At 35.5% G+C, this 17,757-nt stretch overlaps 2 protein-coding genes across 3 annotated transcripts in view; one reads left to right on the top strand and one right to left on the bottom strand.

Moving 5' to 3' along the window:
- LOC139963609 (disabled homolog 2-interacting protein-like) overlaps window positions 1-17,757 on the top strand; it is a 509,980-nt gene that overhangs the window by 1,700 nt on the left and 490,523 nt on the right. The gene's annotated exons all lie outside the window — the stretch shown is intronic.
- Window positions 1-17,757, bottom strand: part of LOC139963613 (band 7 protein AGAP004871-like) — a 91,793-nt gene that overhangs the window by 25,371 nt on the left and 48,665 nt on the right. Inside the window, exon 1 of one of the 2 annotated variants that reach the window (XM_071964566.1) lies at window positions 14,507-14,630. The exons of the other annotated variant lie outside the window; for it this stretch is intronic. Within the exon in view, the coding sequence (XP_071820667.1) occupies window positions 14,507-14,615 (109 nt within the window). The 5' untranslated portion in view covers window positions 14,616-14,630. Of the gene's footprint in view, window positions 1-14,506; window positions 14,631-17,757 lie in introns of those variants that run through there. 2 annotated transcript variants of the gene reach the window in all.

Here is a 17,757-nt window from a genome sequence, read left to right as displayed (position 1 = left end):
CCATGTCAGTGTTATGTTTTGAGCCCCCCCACAAAAGAAATATGCCTTGCCCCCTAGTTGCCCCCCTCCCCCCAATTGCCTTGGCCAGTGCAGCCACTGTATAGATGTTTATGAGTAGGCCTATAATGGTTCTATTGGTGACAGCAAATTGTTAAATGGCTTGTTACATAACCCATGAGTTGCATAAACAGTGGTTCTATTGTTTGCGTTGGCCTACGTGCTTAAATAATCCTACTTAGGATAAGAGGTGATCTGTATATAACTACATACCAACTTGTGTTTGATCTATTCATTGAATTGATCAAAAAAAAAATGTTACCAAAGTGATTGATGTTTGAAGAATTAAGTGTTAGTCAAATAATTCTCGAGTCAAAGTCAGCTTCATTTACTGAAGCGGTCATTGTTATATTTAGAAATTTAAAGGAATTATTAAGCGAAGCAAAATCATTAACCATTAACCATTAACTAAACAAACAAAAACCTGTAAACGTTCAATTATTACGCTCCATGATCAAGCACAGAGAGATAAGGTATAATAGCCTAAGCTTAATCAGTTTAATCACTACAAATCCACCAAAGCAGGGAACAAGAAAGAACTGAAATTAGGCAAAGACTATATCACATGAAATTTGTGCAACACAAAATTTCTTTATTGCATGAACAGTTCCCAAACTCTCCAATTCAGATGAGCCAAATTTGGGTGTTAACCATTTACTACATTTATGCTTTAACAGCTCAGTTAATCGTGTAGTTTAAGGTTAGTTACTGTATATGTGAATATGACACATTGATTGGTCAAAAAGTATGCAAATATGTTAATAATCAAACCTAAATTGCCACTATATCTTACAATGTGAAGACATCTCATGACCTCTTACTTGATCCCTTCTGTATCCAAGGAATAAGTTTATGACAGATATATACATGTGTAAAAGTAAGTTGGCCTGATGTTTCGATCCTAGCAGGATCTTCTTCAAAGGCTAAATGACAAGTAACAGAAGAAGATCCTGCTAGGATCGAAACGTCAGGCCAACTTACTTTTACACATTCTCCTACACAGGCTCTCTAGTGGATAAGCAGTTTGCTAACAGTTTTATTTTATTTTGATTTTAGCTATATACATGCACGGTATTGATTATTCACGTCCATCCAATTGTGTAACAAACAAACAAAAATTGTCGGTAATGTTTCACTTGAGAGAGGATTTTTTCTGAGAAGGACAAGGAAAGGAAACTATTGATTCTTAAAATGAATGGCCTCTGGTTGTCATTTAATTCCATAGAATTAGGTTTTGCCATCTGAATATTTTAGATGTAGTGCCTTTCCTATTAAAAACAACATAAATTAATAAATGAAAGCTAGGGGGAAAATTGTTCTCTTACAAATGTATATGCAAAAGATTATAGGCATCGTCTCCAATCCTTATGTTTTAAATATTTGGCATTACTCTAGAACCATAGCAACTGTCCAGATCAAGTTATTTGTATGTATTACTGTACATCTTAGCTGAAGAAAGATATTGATCTACTGTCTGTATGTCTTAACAATAACATTTGTCCAAGAGGGCTTCGATATAAACTCAAATGATCTGATTATAAATTATCCGCATTGGATAATCGAAATATAAAAGATATGTATAAATAAATGGAAAAAATGAACAAGCTTAGATTCCTTGCTATGCTTTATATGAGAACACTGAATGTAACTCAGCTAGCAAGATTTCACAGTTTGATGGCGAATGACCTTTGACCTCCACAGATAACAATCACATTCTGGTACTCACATTTAAGGTGAATCTGTAAACACTCTCTGAACAATAGTTTCCAGACTTTCAACTTTGATAATCTTCAAAAAGAAGCTTTGAATTACTGCTACTGACCAAGGTGAACCTTATGCACTACAAATTAATCCAATTACTTAGATAATTACTGTATCTGTTAATCAGTTTTTTTGTTTTTGTTTTCTTTAGTGACCAGAGGAGACTTTGACCTGTATGAAAATCAACACTGTTCTTGTATTCACTTAATCCACATAACAATCATGAAATGATTGCATATTATACATGAGTTATCACGTTTAAAAGCCATGGGCATATCACACACAGACATACCGAGTGCCGTCTCCTTCACCAGAAAATATGTATTTTGCGGAGAAGCAGAGATCATTTTAAATTACATATCAAACGGTACTTTGCTATTAATAAGAAAGACCCTTGAGATACAGAGTAATTTACTAGAAATGGAACAGAGAGAAAGCAAGGAAACAAGGAAAGAAAACAGTAAGAAGAAAAACAGAAGCGCTTGAGGAAAGGAGGAAAGAAAAATAAAATAGTAAGAGAAAACCCATCCCAGACTCCCTTATGTTACGTGACAAGGGACAATTGTCTTGATTATATCAATCCTTCAAACTGTTACCCTTGATACACTTGAAAGGTTTCCAATCTATTAGGCAGCCACTCTTTCAAAGACAAAATCAAATATTTTATACAGTTCCTGAAGGTAGCAGTAGCTTTACAAACAGCATGCATTTGAGAATATATATGTTATGAGCTGATATCTCACCTCCATAGCGAGGGCTGTGTTTTTCGTGTAGTATACGGAAATATCATTAACTATCTGTATTAATATCTGATATGAAACAGGATCATACCAATTCCTTTTCAATCAATGTTAAGGAAAAGAGAGAGAGAGAAGTATGCTTAGTCACAGTCCATGTTCTGTAATTCATCAGACTAATTTTGCTGACTTTTGTTTGTTACATTGAGCTGCTATACAGATGGGATGATGATTGACTCGACGAGGAGGGGAGGGGAGGGGAGAGTTGAGTAGGAGATGAGAGGAGAGTAGGAGAGGAGAGTAGGGGAGGAGAGTAGGAGATGAGAGGAGAGGAGAGTAGGGGAGGAGAGTGGAGGGGAATTCAGGGAGAGGAGGTCATTTTAAATTTCATTTAGCAATGTTTCGGAAACATTCTTCTTCTTCTTGTGTATCTAATTTTGACATCACCTAATACAATGTAAATAACTCAGAGACTGTTATGTCTATTATCAAGTTTATTTGTTTAGAAAAGGGAAAGAATAGGTCTGAAGTTCATCAAGGTATCTACTGCAAAGATGTTAGATGAATAGTCTTATTGTTTCAAATATAAATTGCATTTATTAGCTATTAAATTGTCTTCTTGATTTGTTGTAGAAGTATTCTAACTGAATACTTCCTTCAACAATGTATAGTTGCTATATATTTCACTTTATCAATTATATGTGTAAATATTTTATATTGTTATTAACGTTTTCTTGAATTCAGGCGGTATTCTATTTGTCATTGCCACAAAGCATCTCAGAATACTTCCTTGCACAATGTATCGATGCTATATATTTAACTTTACTCAATTATATGTGTATTTTTTTTCTATTGTTATTAAAATAATATTACTAAATAAATGATATGAAAATGTTCTAAACATGAAAACATGGGTTGAGTTATTTCTTTGACATTTCTAATGTAATGTTTAATACAACAAGTAGCATGTATTGTGTCAATTATAGCTGGCTGATTATCTGTGATTATTGTAAACCCAATGCTCTCTCTCCAATGGTTTGAGTGTAAAACCAATGCTCTCACTCTAATGGTTTAAGTGACATTATGACGGCTGAAAAGGTGTCAGATATGAATCCCCTTAAATCCCCCATGATAATGTGTCTGTCTATCCAGGGAATGATAATAATGAAGTGTGTTCCATCACTCAATCCCACCCTGCTCCAAAAATAGGTAGAAGAATGTTAATAGTTAATCCTAACCATTTTATAAGCCAGATGAATGAGGAAAATATCAAATCGTATGTTCAATATTTAATTTGTAAACTCTCAAAAATTACAGTGCGAGAAAGAAAGGAAGAATTAATTAGAGACAACCTTATTAATTGGGTACATGTAATACCTTAAGCTAAACAATTTATAGTGTACCCAATTCGAGGGATTCTCAACTATATAAGCATTCTTTGCCCCATTCTTTGCTATACTATAGCTATCAGCCAAAATTAATTGACTTTCAATCTCTGTGGTTGACACTGGTTGTCAGGTTTATCATAAGTCATACCCACTTCCAAAGGTTACTAACAGAAAAAAAAAAAAAAAAATGAAAAAAAAAATAGGAGAAGACAAACAGTGTGAATAAAAATATATTGGTGTATGACTTGAACAACAGTAGGTGTATATATAATACTATTAAATTCTCAGGAGGCTTCATATATATCTCAAAGCTCCCTCCAGCTATAGTACGACAAATAGCACATAATACCACAACTACTAATGTTTACAACCCCCAAAAAAAACCCTCCTCTGGAAATGTTTTGATTGCATCAAATTCTTCTTCAGGGAGATATGGTTTTATATTGGTTTAGTTTATTCCTCCCCTGAGGAGCGCACATGCCGTACAATACCATTTCTCATGTGTTACTATGCGCCTGAGAGCGTTTGTGGCGGCAACCGTGGTTGTAATTGATATGCCAGACATCGAAACGAAACTGTGCTCTTAAAGGAATGTACACGTACTGGAACATACACACTTACACACACACACATGTACACCCAAATGTAACAGAGAAAGACAGACAACACATTCATATTGGGAAGTTACGGCGATTAGGTGATGTCACCCTGAACTGACGACAAAACTTGCAGTTACGCCTTCAAAAAATAGATTAGAAGATAATATAAAATCTGGAACCTATTGATATGTCTGTTAATTCACCTGTAGTCCATGTTTAGTAACAAGTTGCATATAAAGCATACATGCATGTTAGACACCTATACTGTACAGCCAGTTGGGACGATTTCCTAATGCTAATACCTCTCTAAACTGTCCTCCAATATCATGCTATCAAAGCACTGGTACTGTATTGACAGAACTATACAGTTCCTAACCTTGATCTGATAGAAACATGATATTCATACTGCTCGTACTGACAATACGAGTGCTCTGAAGCAGGACATGACACTACAGTATAGAAAACTTTGTCCCAACTGGGTGATACTGTAATGTAATAATATGAATATTCATTTCATATGCACCTGTTCTGACTTATATAAACAAGAGCACACGCATAAATGCATATCTGGGACTCTTCACCCTGTGCTGTAGTATACTCTTATGCTTTCAAACCTGCACGAATTTCTGTATGGCAGTCTGTACACCTTTGACTCGCTTGCATAACCGCAAGAATGAGTGTAAATAGAGAAAATTTAAGACACGCGAAAGAAATCTTTGTCATTATTTACGGTACAGTTATTATTTACTGCAGTCAGAAGCCATATAAAACACATAGTCTGTGACATATACGCCGTGTACTGTTACACAATGCAAGAAGCAGTTGAAATTGATTGAAACTTGCCACACCATGAAAACTGCAGAGGGTTCTGTTGAACGATTCTTTGGTATGATAAATAATATCTATAATAAGGCCAATTATAACAACATACACATAGCACATAACCCTACATTTGACACTATAGAGCATGGTTTAAACCTAAATTTTCCATTTTGTTTTGGACAATATCACATTTTAGGTTGATCTTTTGCTTGTACAACTTATAAAAGATGAACACAGTTGCCCCGATCTTGAAATCCATTACCTGCGGCGTCCCAAGCTAAGCTTACATGGAATAAAAACAACATACATGACTAAGATGTATTCAATAGTGGGACATGTACATAAAACTTGTTGTTTTGAGTTTTTGCTTTTACAATTTGCTATAGGTAATATTTTCTTTAAATTGATCATTATCCTGAACATTTACTGCAAACATCAATATTTAAGGGTTCTTTCGTTTCGAAAGTGATTCTTCATTTCACTGGAAAAAAAAACGAGCAATGTCGGCATTCCAAGAAAGTAAATGTTTTAATTAGTTTTATGATGCACATTGCAAAGTAATTTATCTTTGACTCGTACTCATTGTTCATAATTTGAACTTCAATTTTGACATCTTTAAGAGCAATGCAAAATGGAACACGGTTACAAAACAATGACTATAAAACCCATGTTCCAGGCTTTGTCTTTAAGTACTTAATTCTACATCATCTCCAGAAATCCCTCTTTTCCATTGTTGCCGTATATCTGAACTACAAAAACGCGACAGCAGCGATCCTGCTATAATTCAACACAATATGTCAACAGTATAGATCCTTCCAGCGTGTACGACCAGACATGCATCCAGCAAAGACCGCAGCATTCCTCCGGCAATCAGAGATAGATCTCCATTAATCTCGGCTGAGACGAACACTCGTTTGACAGTCGTTTCTCATCCTTGATGGCACTACACTGCGTACCGACGTATTCATGAGCAGTTCACATAGTGCACGTGACATTTGAGTTTGGCCGTTTCCTTTATAAATTCTCAACCTCTTTAAACATTTTTCTCCTGTGATAAAATTATCTGCAATTTAGCTATGATCATAACACTGCTTTGACCAATTATATTGATTACCAAGCAAAGCTGAGTAGAATGTTGCTACTGTAGCCATGGCAACCCGTCAATGTCCCCATAGAAATCTCTGCGTGAGTTAGGATATACCAGCATCATCATCATCATCATCATCATCATCGTTGTCATCGTCACAACGTGGGAAGATTTGTTCAATTTTAAAGAGAGCTGTGTGTTTGTTATTTCGCTGACAAGGCTTGTGCAGTCGTAGCAAGCAGCGAGACACATACTATTATTACACGTAGACGACCAGCGACTTTGTAAACTTGACATCGGTTGGAAAGCGTTACACGCAAATATTCCTCTCCGTCCAGATCTTGTCTGCGATTTATCCTGTCGGCACCCAATCCCATATATACTAAAATAAAGTAGATTCTTATTACTATAATGATCATGAATTTTGAGGAACATGAATATGAAAATATGGAAATTTGTAATTTCAGAATATTTGTTTCCTTGAAGAAATTATTGGCCATTTTGCCTGTGAAGGCAATTGACTGCTGCCGAACTCCCAATTTATCTGGTACAGGGGTGCAACCACATACACTTCTCAGTAAAAACACTCTGGAAGATTTCAGGCTTACCCCGACCCCCCTGCCCCAACCCCTCCCCCCCACGCATCCCTTCCTCCTCCTCTGACAGACAGGCTTTTACAACAACAAACTTCTACATTACAATTGTGTACATTATATAGATATTTAAATATTTATATATATATTATTTAATTTTTTTTTACAACACTTGTAAAATGTAGCACTATTTTGCACGATCATTCTTTGCACCCTCCATTTGACCAAACTCACAAAAACAGAAATATAATTATGAAAACAGAACATTCCCAAGATGAAATAATCCTTTATTTATGCTTACTGATTCCATTTAATTCCTTTCTGATAATTTAAAAGATAAATTGGGAACTATTATCTTCACAACTTGAAACAAATAAGTTTTATTTCTCAATAGGCAAACCTGTAATCCTTACAGTACTCAACGCATCAAAGTTTAAGTAATGCAGAACTTGTTATCACCAAAATTAAAAGTGTTTTAAAAGAAGCACAATTTTTCTTTTTTACTTCTTTCCGATCCTTCAAACTTAAGACATCTGGCTTGATCATTTTAACCAAATAAAGTTTCATTAGCAATTTAAAGACTTCATTCAAATCCTGGTCACTACATTCTAAATTCATGAATTAAATTGCTTCATTTTTCAACATTATTTCATTTTCTTCAATTTCTTGCTCTCAAAGCTTCAATAAAAGCTCATATTATGGGATACATTCGACATTTAAAGCTAGACTGAATTCTGACTGAAGTTTATAAACCACAAACCTCACAGAAATATATCATATATAGAACAATTGCATCGTCAATAAAGGTTTAATAAACAAATAACAAATGAAACATATGCAACACCCAGGAAAATTATAAACAACCTCCCCTCCCCTCGCCCTGCCCCCCCCTCCAAAAGAAAAGAATGAAAATAAATAATCAAAAAATATCAATCTTTAAAGAGAAACATATTAAAAGGATTAATCAGTCTTATTGATAAATTATTTACAATTCATTATTTTTAGGTTTAGTCAATTAGTCCTGAAATTGCTTTTTCAGCAGGTTTATACGAATTCCAGTTTTTCCCCGTTAACCTCAGAAGAAACTTCTCTTCTCTCCTCTGCTCTGCTGTATGAATTCTACCTTAAATTGTAGATATTGTTTCCTTCAATCTTGAATTATGCAACACAATGTCACATAGAGACTCTCTCTCTCTCAGTACCCAAATTGAGAAGAAAAACAAGGTAAAACTGCTTTTTTTTTGTATAAAAGAAAGAATGAAAACAGTTTGAGGACATATATAGTGATCTACGGATTAAATGAAGCTACAATTTATACAGAAGGTAGAAGATGCTTCTTCATTATCATACAGTCTACAACTGTGAAACAGTCATTATATTTTGCATTCATCGGGGGGGGGGGGGGGGGATGGGATAATTCAATGGAATAATTGATCTGTGTTTCTGAGAGGTATTAGAAATCTGCCTGTCATATAACCTGATGTGTGGCAGTTTGAAACACTGAAGATCCTATGCTAGGATTGAAATGCCGGGCTCTCTGAGTTTTGATGTGTGACTTGAATATGTAAATATGTAATAAATACAAAACTTATTTAAAAAAAACAGTGCCTAGTCAGCAAGCTAATATCATATTATTTTTTGTCTACAATAAATACTAAAAATAATGTTACTGCGACGAAACAGTACTGTAGTATGGATTTAGATGAGATGTAGTTATGACACTGTACGTCTATTTATATATATATATATATATATATATATATATATATATAGATATATATATGTATATATATATATACCAAAATCCAAATATACTTAGTTTAACTATAATGGCCAGGTTTCATATGGAATAATGATTGAAGTAAAACTTGAAAATCTTGAGAGTTTCGTTTATTTCTGCCATTAAGTCTTGATGATATACATTTGTTAATGCATTAGTTACAGCAACGAGGCAACGTGTGCTAACATGCTAACAACAGTGCTAAAATGTTTCCTTCTACATAATTTAGGGTAAAAAGGAAGTTGCAGATGTAAGTTGGAGACAGATCAGATCAGAGAGGAAGTTAATCCACAGAGATATTACAGACTTAGAATCGGTAGTATTTTGTTAGCATTGGATGAGAGTAAACCTTGACTTTAGACTTTAGGTTTGGACGTATATACTTTTTAGTGTACTATATTATTGCATTTAAGTTTACATACATGCCACAAATTATTTAACAACATGGCAGAATTCAGAATTATGGTAGATTATGTAACTGTAGAAGAAATAAATATTGATATTTTGGATTCAAAAGTAACAGAAAACATGCATTGCCAAATTTAAATCTCTTAATTTTTAAAAAAGTCATTAATGTTTCTTTTCTCTTCAATTAAATTTCTTGGAAACCTGCCACGATAAATCATTCCAGTTAAATAAGTACTATTCATTGAATTCTATAATTTCCTCTCAATAAATAATAATTTTGCTCTGATGAATCGGTTGATGATACGTAAACTCACTGACGTCAAAGACGACATAAGGAATATGGTTAAGTTTTGTGGCAGTTCTTGTTGCCCGCCGTCCTTGCTCACACCAAAGAAAAAAGAAGGAATTAAAGGAGGAGGAGGAGGAGGAGGAGGAGGAGGAGGAGGAGGAGGAGGAGGAGGAGGAGGAGGAGGAGGAGGAGGAGGAGGAGGAGGAGGAGGAGGAGGAGGAGGAGGAGGAGGAGGAGGAGGAGGAGGAGGAGTAGACAATAAGACTGACAACATTTCATGACATTAACACTTTACTCTATGATTCATTCCCAAAATAAGAATGTAGAATGATCATGGTGTTGAATGCATAAAGTTTGCAGCAAATGATTTAGTGAAGTTGTGTATATTTAATGATTTTGACAGAATGGATTATGACAATGGTAGAATCAGCCTGCAAGAGTATTTAATGCTTTCTGTGCACTGATCTGGCTGGTCAAAAGAATTATCAGATTGAAGGCGGGATACATGACTTAACGGTGCCATATAAACATGAAGGTGAAGATGGAGTTTATAACTTGAGCATACAGTACTTGGCACATTGATGCTGGTAGTCAAACAGGGTTCAGTAATATTGCAATAAGAAAATATCAGCGATCCAAAGCAAATGTATCACACGTTAATGGTATACATCGCCGTATCTAAGTAATGTTGCAGTTAATCAGAGATAATCCAGTCAAGACAAGACATGGAGCCGGGAATTTCAAAGGGGAGGGGATAGGGGGTAGGGGTGGGGTTGGGAAAATTTTTAAATTTTTCCAAGATTAGATTTGGTAGGGGCATGAAACTATTATGGAGGGGTGGTAAATTCATAAGAAGAGTTATGTGTGGCTGTGGGGTGGTTTTAACAGAAATTTAAAAAAAATTCAAAGTTAAATTTAGACATCAAATGGTGCATATTAGTTTAATTCTATGGTGTAAATTTAGACATATTTAGTCTATGATTAGGACTATAAGTAAGGTTGTGCTAGTAAATACTTTTGAATTTTGAGAATGAAAACTGAACATCCCCCCCCCCCCCACCTGGTGCATGTAGGTTGAAACAACAAAAAACCTTATAGTTTGAGGTAAGAATTAAAGACACCAATTGTTGGTATTATAAACTTTAATTGTTTGTTCTTTCATCCAAGTACAGTTTAAATTGCCACTTTCTTGAGAAATGAAATTAACTCTGAAAACCAGACTGCATCTACACAAATTCCTATTTTGTTGAACGTTCTATATTTTACAAGAAGCAATTTATGTCTTAAATTTATGACTGCTGTGGTCAGCGGGAGATTAATAAATCGCAGAAGATCTGCATCGTAGCCCTTACAATTTCTCACGTATAAAGTACCAACTTTCTCCAAAAGTATCTTGGCATCTGTCCAAATGGTACTATCGATCAAACATATTATAGGCAAAGTGGAAGTTTCTTTTATTGATCAGAAACTTCTTAATAATCTAAAAAATAAATATAGCTTTTGATAAATTGCACCAAAATCCTATTTAAACAGTTCTATTAAAACAAAGAACTAAAGATCCGATAAAAGGTGTACTGTACATTAAACCATAAAAAGTGACAGTTAACTCTGAAAGCAACACACGCCCACAAACTGTGGTAATAGGATATCGTAAATTGTGCACTTTTACAATTCCTTCATGGCAGTACATAAAATGTGCACTTTTATGACCAGTCAAATGCAGTAAATAAAACGCAGTAAATAAACCATGCATGGAATATATGCACTGTAGGGCAGTATCATTTCCATAAGACGAATGCCTGCCAATGTTTGACAGAAAATCAAACAATGGTGGTATATTGTTACCATTTATGATTTTACGTTAGGAACCTTGAAACACATTGGTGCAGTTGTAAATTCTATAGTGTGTTTGAATGTTGGTAATGGTCAATCAATATGTCAGAGAAGTGCATGGTTCTATAGCTAAACTTGCCATACCACCTGTAGTCTAAATTATTTATCGCTGGCACTATAGATAGGCTACTAAATTAGTCTAGCTGAAAAAACATTACGTTGGACCTCATTTGTTACATGTCCAATGTTCGGACTAGTATAAAAGCAGTGGCGGAGCGTTCATACAGTCAGAGGGAGCAGATGCCCCCCCTGACGGACTCAAATGGACTGCTGGCGCCCTTTTCAGCTTTTTACCACTTTTTACTTATTCGCGATTATTGACCTTTTTATTGCGCTCTCAAATACCTATTGACATTTGTCACATTTTGTTGGTGTAATTTTCTGACAAAATGGCGATGACACCTATTTATTCTTCGTTTATCTGCAAATTAGCAAGGCCCGGAAAGGGTCAATTCCGGCGCTCTAGGGAGTATCTTTATTCAAAAAATTTGTGTACGCTACGCGCCAACCTGTGGTGGCGCTCTGCCTAGATAGTGTCGAAAGCGCCCCTACAGACCATTCTCGCCCCCCTGACCAATACCCCTAGCTCTGCCACTGTATATAAGTGCACACTACAGAAACTCATACATTCAGTATAGAAGTTAATTTGAACACTGAATTGCTCACAGGCTGCAGACCGTTGTGCCGACCTTTCACCTTATGCAATGCTTCATATTTGAAATGAAGAAGGGAGCTGGCTTAACATTCAAATATGTGAATACTGTCATGTTGTGAACAAGGAATATTTCACATCAAATATAAATTTTAATAATGATATGGTATGGATAATCATAGCGACAACAATTCGCTTTGCCTTAAATTAAAATTATGAGATCTTCAAGGTTGGAGTGTATGAGCCAACTGAAACGATGAATGGAACCTGAACTAAGAAATAAAGGGTATTGCACAGCAGTACTTTATAGCCATAATACCAGACTAGCATGTTATCATTGAAGCAACTCTCACAGCTAGATTGGCATTCCTTTTGGATGATCTGATGTGTCCAACATACCTATAAAATCTTTAGGGTATATTTACTTCAGCCATGCAGTCCCAAGGAAACAAATGGTCGCTGATGTGGATTAGGCCTATTAATATACTTCTGTGTGGACTGAACAAACAGATAAGATTTATACAATCTGAGCTAAAGATTCTAATGGCTGGTGGACAGTATACTAACATTTCAAACCAATATATATATAAATACATATATATATATATATATATATATATATATATATGTATATATATATCTAAAAGAGAAAAATTCCAACTTCATTGCTTAAAACGTTAAATCTGTAACAAATATTTCGAGCGTTATCACAGCTCTTCTTCAGTTGCAGGAATGAGATGAAAAAATGAAAGAAACTTGACCTTATTCGGATTTAACTTTGCATGGATACTCATGAAGAGAGATCTCTGTTGAGCCCATTGTTGTGTGAATTGAGGCGTATAATTATTTTCCATTACCGGTTGCTTCTTTAATTTTTCATCTCATTCCTGCAACTGAAGAAGAGCTGTGATATCGCTTGAAATATTTTGCTACAGATTTAACGTTTTAATATATATGTTATGTATTTATATGCAACATCTTGTAACATTCATTCCACCAAACAGCATGATGGGAAATTGATGTTTCTGGATAAAACTGAGATGCAATATTATATTGTATTTCTGTGTAATATTGCTTGTAACTATACTGACATATCGCTCCTTGCTGTTAGTAATATTGCATCTTATTTGTTAATCGCAATTCACTTTGAATGTATTTCTATATAGTGCATTAATTACTATCAGATTCAATTATTTTTCATGATTATAGCCAACATGTTTTTAATTTGCATAATAATATGATTCTACCCAGACTTTTCTTGTACAAATTAGACTAGGCATAAAGTTACACATGCACCTCTAAACACTATGGATGGAGGACTGAGAAGGGGAGGTCATTGACTGGCAGGGGTCAGTCACAGAGGGCGCACAATGTTAAGAAAGGTTACCAGTTTACTCTATAGGCACAGTAGACTGGAGAGTGCTGAGGTTGTGGGGAGACAGGTGGGCAGGGAGAGAAGTAAATTAGTGATTTACATTCCCTGTTACAGTGTATTTATATGGCATGAGCTAGCTGCTTGAAGTCTTTGACCTACTTCAAACTTTCTAACCAGTGGAATCATTAAAAGTTCATCAGTACTGCTTCTGAATATGCTGATTAATTAAATAAACATAGTCACTCTTGAGCCTGCTCAGACTTTAGCAAGCTGCATTTTATAGCCAACCTAACAACATCCTCCTTATAATTGAGCTGTTACTAAGTTATTTACACCTCCCTCAAAGTCCAGTAACAAGTTCGGTCATACTGTATACTTAACTACTTACTGTATACTTAACTACTTATTTTTGAAAACATTTGAAAACAAATGTTTAACAACTTTAATATTCCAAACTTTGGGAATTATACTGATGATCATTGAGTCTTTTAAATGGACTCCGGTTACAGAGATTATGAAGATGAGATATCAACATTTATTTACATATCACGATGCATAAAATATGCCTTAAAGTAACTATATTTTCAAAGCTGTAAATAATGAAATTTTCAAATAACATCTCCCAATATCGTTGATCAAGAGGATCAGCTTCTCTTCCAAATGCTGTATGTTAATTGGTTAACAAAGGTCCTGGGGTCGGGGGGGGATGGTCAGAGGGTGAGGGTTACCTTTATCCTGCAGGGATGAATTCCTAAAGTTGTCAAAATATCTGAAGGAAAATACCTTCAAAATAGGTTTCTTACCACTTGTTTAACAAATTTTTTGGTGCTTTTTAATTTCCAGGGGAGAGAATTAAGGGGTGGTGCCAGATAAGATTGATCAAATCTACCCCTCTTCCCCCCCCCTCTCCCCCCAACCAAGGTCTGATATAAAATCTCTGATGGAACATTCACATCCATCATCTTACCTTTAGGTATAAAGCAAAGAGTCTACCCCTCCCCCCCCTTAACCCGCAAAGGTCCGATATAAAATCTCTGATGGAACAATTCACATACATCATCTTACCTTTAGGTATAAAGCAAAGAGTGGAAGCGTGTTTCTTTCTGTTCCTGTTGTACTGTTTACTACTGTCCTGCCTCCGCATCATCATAACATCACTAGGAGCAAATGACATTCTCTAAAAGACTAGACCATGAATAAACAGACGTGTCTCATCCAACAGGAAAATTTCCTTTTAGTCGACAAAAAAAAAAAACACGGAACGCTTTATTTATCGTGATCCCCCAAGAACGAGTCCGGTCGACAAAAATTCCACGGAACACAAAAGTCGCTTTTAAAATAGAACCGGTTTAATGATAATAAAGACAATGAAAATTAATAACGAAAATGTTATGACTACTATAAAGTACTGTTTACTCCTAATGAGAGCTCAAAATGCTAGCTATTATCGACAAGGATGCGAGAGGTGGAGAGAGAATGAGAGAAGTAGTACAATACGACTGCATCCCGGTTTAAAGGTAATCTATTTATCGTCACAGTTTTATAGCTAGCCCGTATAACGGTAGTTTGTTAATCACCTACCAAAGTATAATATCGGTCTTTATTGCATCTATTGCCGTCGTTTCGATAATCTGATTTACATCCCACCAGGTGGATGGCATTCCTGCCTCTCGCATTCTCCGGGAGGGATGTATCAAATCGACCCGGCTAGCATATATCCTCGCCATGAAACTATGTGAATATATTTAGACATACGGTACTTTAACTTTCTTTTTACAGCTGTAACGTATACACCATGCAGGCTACGGTAAATTTCACTGGTAACTCGCTTCATGTGAGTTCTTAATGGTAGTAATATATGTCCTAATCAACTAAAACTTTGGAAGTCATTCGGCGGGCGCTGCTTGTGAATGAAAATAAAAATAATTGACTAATTACTCGCAAATTCAATTATAAGTTCTGCAAGCTAACACTACAGTACATGCATGTGATTATGTCTCTTTAATGGTGCAGATTTTCATAGAAATAATTAAGTATTAGTTATTTGAGCAATATACACTGTAACTACAGTATGGATGATCAGAAGCCGAACTTAAGAGTGAAAATTATCTCTTTGTTAACCGATGCTCCACAAATCCTTGTTTTAATCTGTTCGGATATTTGCAGCAAAATATGTTCAATTATGTGTCAGAGCACAAAAAAAAAAAAGGAATCTTTGGAGAATTTGTTGGTGTCATGTACAATTACAGAAGAAATTCTAAAAGTTTGTCATCCCATATCACCTTTTATTATTTACAAGTAAATTAATAACTAAAGAAAATGGAATACATTTGAAAAATGAGACCGCATAGTCCATTATGTCATTGCATTCAATACACACACACCCCACACAATAATAAGTTGTATCATATCTATGCTTGTCATTTGAAACTGTTTCCATGCCTTCCCCCCCCCTCCCAACCCCTCCTTTTTTTTTCTTGTTTCAATCTGATGATAAAAACATTGTCACCGGGAAAGGAAAGATCTATCAGGTACAGTACCTGATAATATTGACCTTTGACCTGGTAATTATCAGGAATAGTGAAACTTAATTCAAATGTGGGCAGATGAAAAAGATTAGCCAATGTTACATTCTGAATTCTGGCTGTAATATGTAGTTTGAATCGAACTCTCATATTACCAAACAGTCAACCGTTCAGAACCCTCGCCACAGACGGAACAAAATTAATCCTTCATCTACAGTCTTTGCCCACCTTTGCCATTTAAAGCTGCTATAGTAACATATGCACTCCCAGCACTGTTAACAATTACCTCCATCCATCACAACAAAAATATGGTCAACCCATCATTCCACTGTTTGTGACAATTTTTTCTGCGTAATATTTCTCTTTCTCTCTTAAGATGTATCATCGGCTCAATCAACTACGGGTTTAATCATTTTGGTTCTTTGAGAGTCTCCGGTCTCCTCGACAAGCTCGCAGCAGCAGTTGGGGAAGTTTATTATTAATCACTCTTTTTCTTGTTTCATATCAGTAGTGTTTCATGTTTGCTTTTTCATTACAGTTTGATATCACTATTTTTCTGCATGCTACGGCCAAGTACAAGAACAAAATGTTTAACAAACAAAACGAGTAAAACAAAAATGAACCAGAAAGCCAGTGGACTTATTGTGATTCCTTGCTAATTGAGATTATAATCCCAAGCTTTAATATCACATTGAACATACATGATCATGTACCCGCTATCTGCTATTGTAATAACCTTCATTAGTAATTGGAGTTTAGCACTGATCATTCAACATCAGACATAATTGTATTTATATATCCAAACTAAAATTTAAAGTTACCCCTAAAAGTTGTTTTTAATTAACAATAAAATGTCAGGCCCACTTACTTCTGTTTATAGCTCCATGCTTTTACACACTCTCTTACACAGGCTCTTACATGGATAACAGTTTTGTTTTATTTTAATTAACAATTATTGAGAACATGTATGGCACAGCTGTACAGAGCTCATCACTGCATCTGAATGCAGGGCAAATTTTCTATGGTAGTCTGAGACGAGCAAACTTCTGTTCAAACAACCAATGTCTACTGTGACTAATGGCTCGATATGTTTTCAACAAATTCAAATCGCACTATAACTTTAATTAGGGCTTACCCCCAAATTGAGGAAAATAATACATGGCTGTAACACCAAAAGCTGGTATTCTCTTCACCAACCTACACATCTCTCCTACAGTGTACATATATGGCTGTTCTATTCACCGACCTACACATCTCTCCTACAGCGTACATCCCAGAGTGTCACCAAAGAAAATCCTTAAAGATTTGCCCTGGAATGGATTTAACAATGTAAATCATTAGTTGAGATAGCATAATACTAACCAACATTTGCATCAGAATACATTAAACCTAAGGCCACATGCCATTAAGTACACTTAGTCTAGAGAGGTGAATGCATTGTTTATTCTTTTAGTAATTCCCAAAAACTAACTGGTCTGTGGGGATTTATGAGCGACAATAATTACCTGTCTCCCACCCACATTTGCAATTTCCAATCTAACTTATTACACATTGGAACAATTTAGCACTGCGCCCTCGCTCCCTTGGCCCTACCCAGTTACTCCTCCTTCCGGATCTACCCCAAGGAAACAAGGGGCTTGTCCGACCTTTACACTAGGGTAGGGAAGGGTGGGCTGGTCATGAAAACAAAGAAAGATGTGAGCTCCTCTGATCGTCAGAGAACTTCACCAAGTGGTAGGAAGGTGGAGTGAGTGAGGTATTATGTGTGACATCCAATATCTACAAGTCGCT

The sequence above is a fragment of the Apostichopus japonicus genome, chromosome 22, assembly GCF_037975245.1.
Source record: "Apostichopus japonicus isolate 1M-3 chromosome 22, ASM3797524v1, whole genome shotgun sequence".
NCBI classification, from domain to species: Eukaryota; Metazoa; Echinodermata; class Holothuroidea; order Aspidochirotida; family Stichopodidae; genus Apostichopus; species Apostichopus japonicus.
This window is presented reverse-complemented; position numbering and strand designations above follow the sequence as displayed.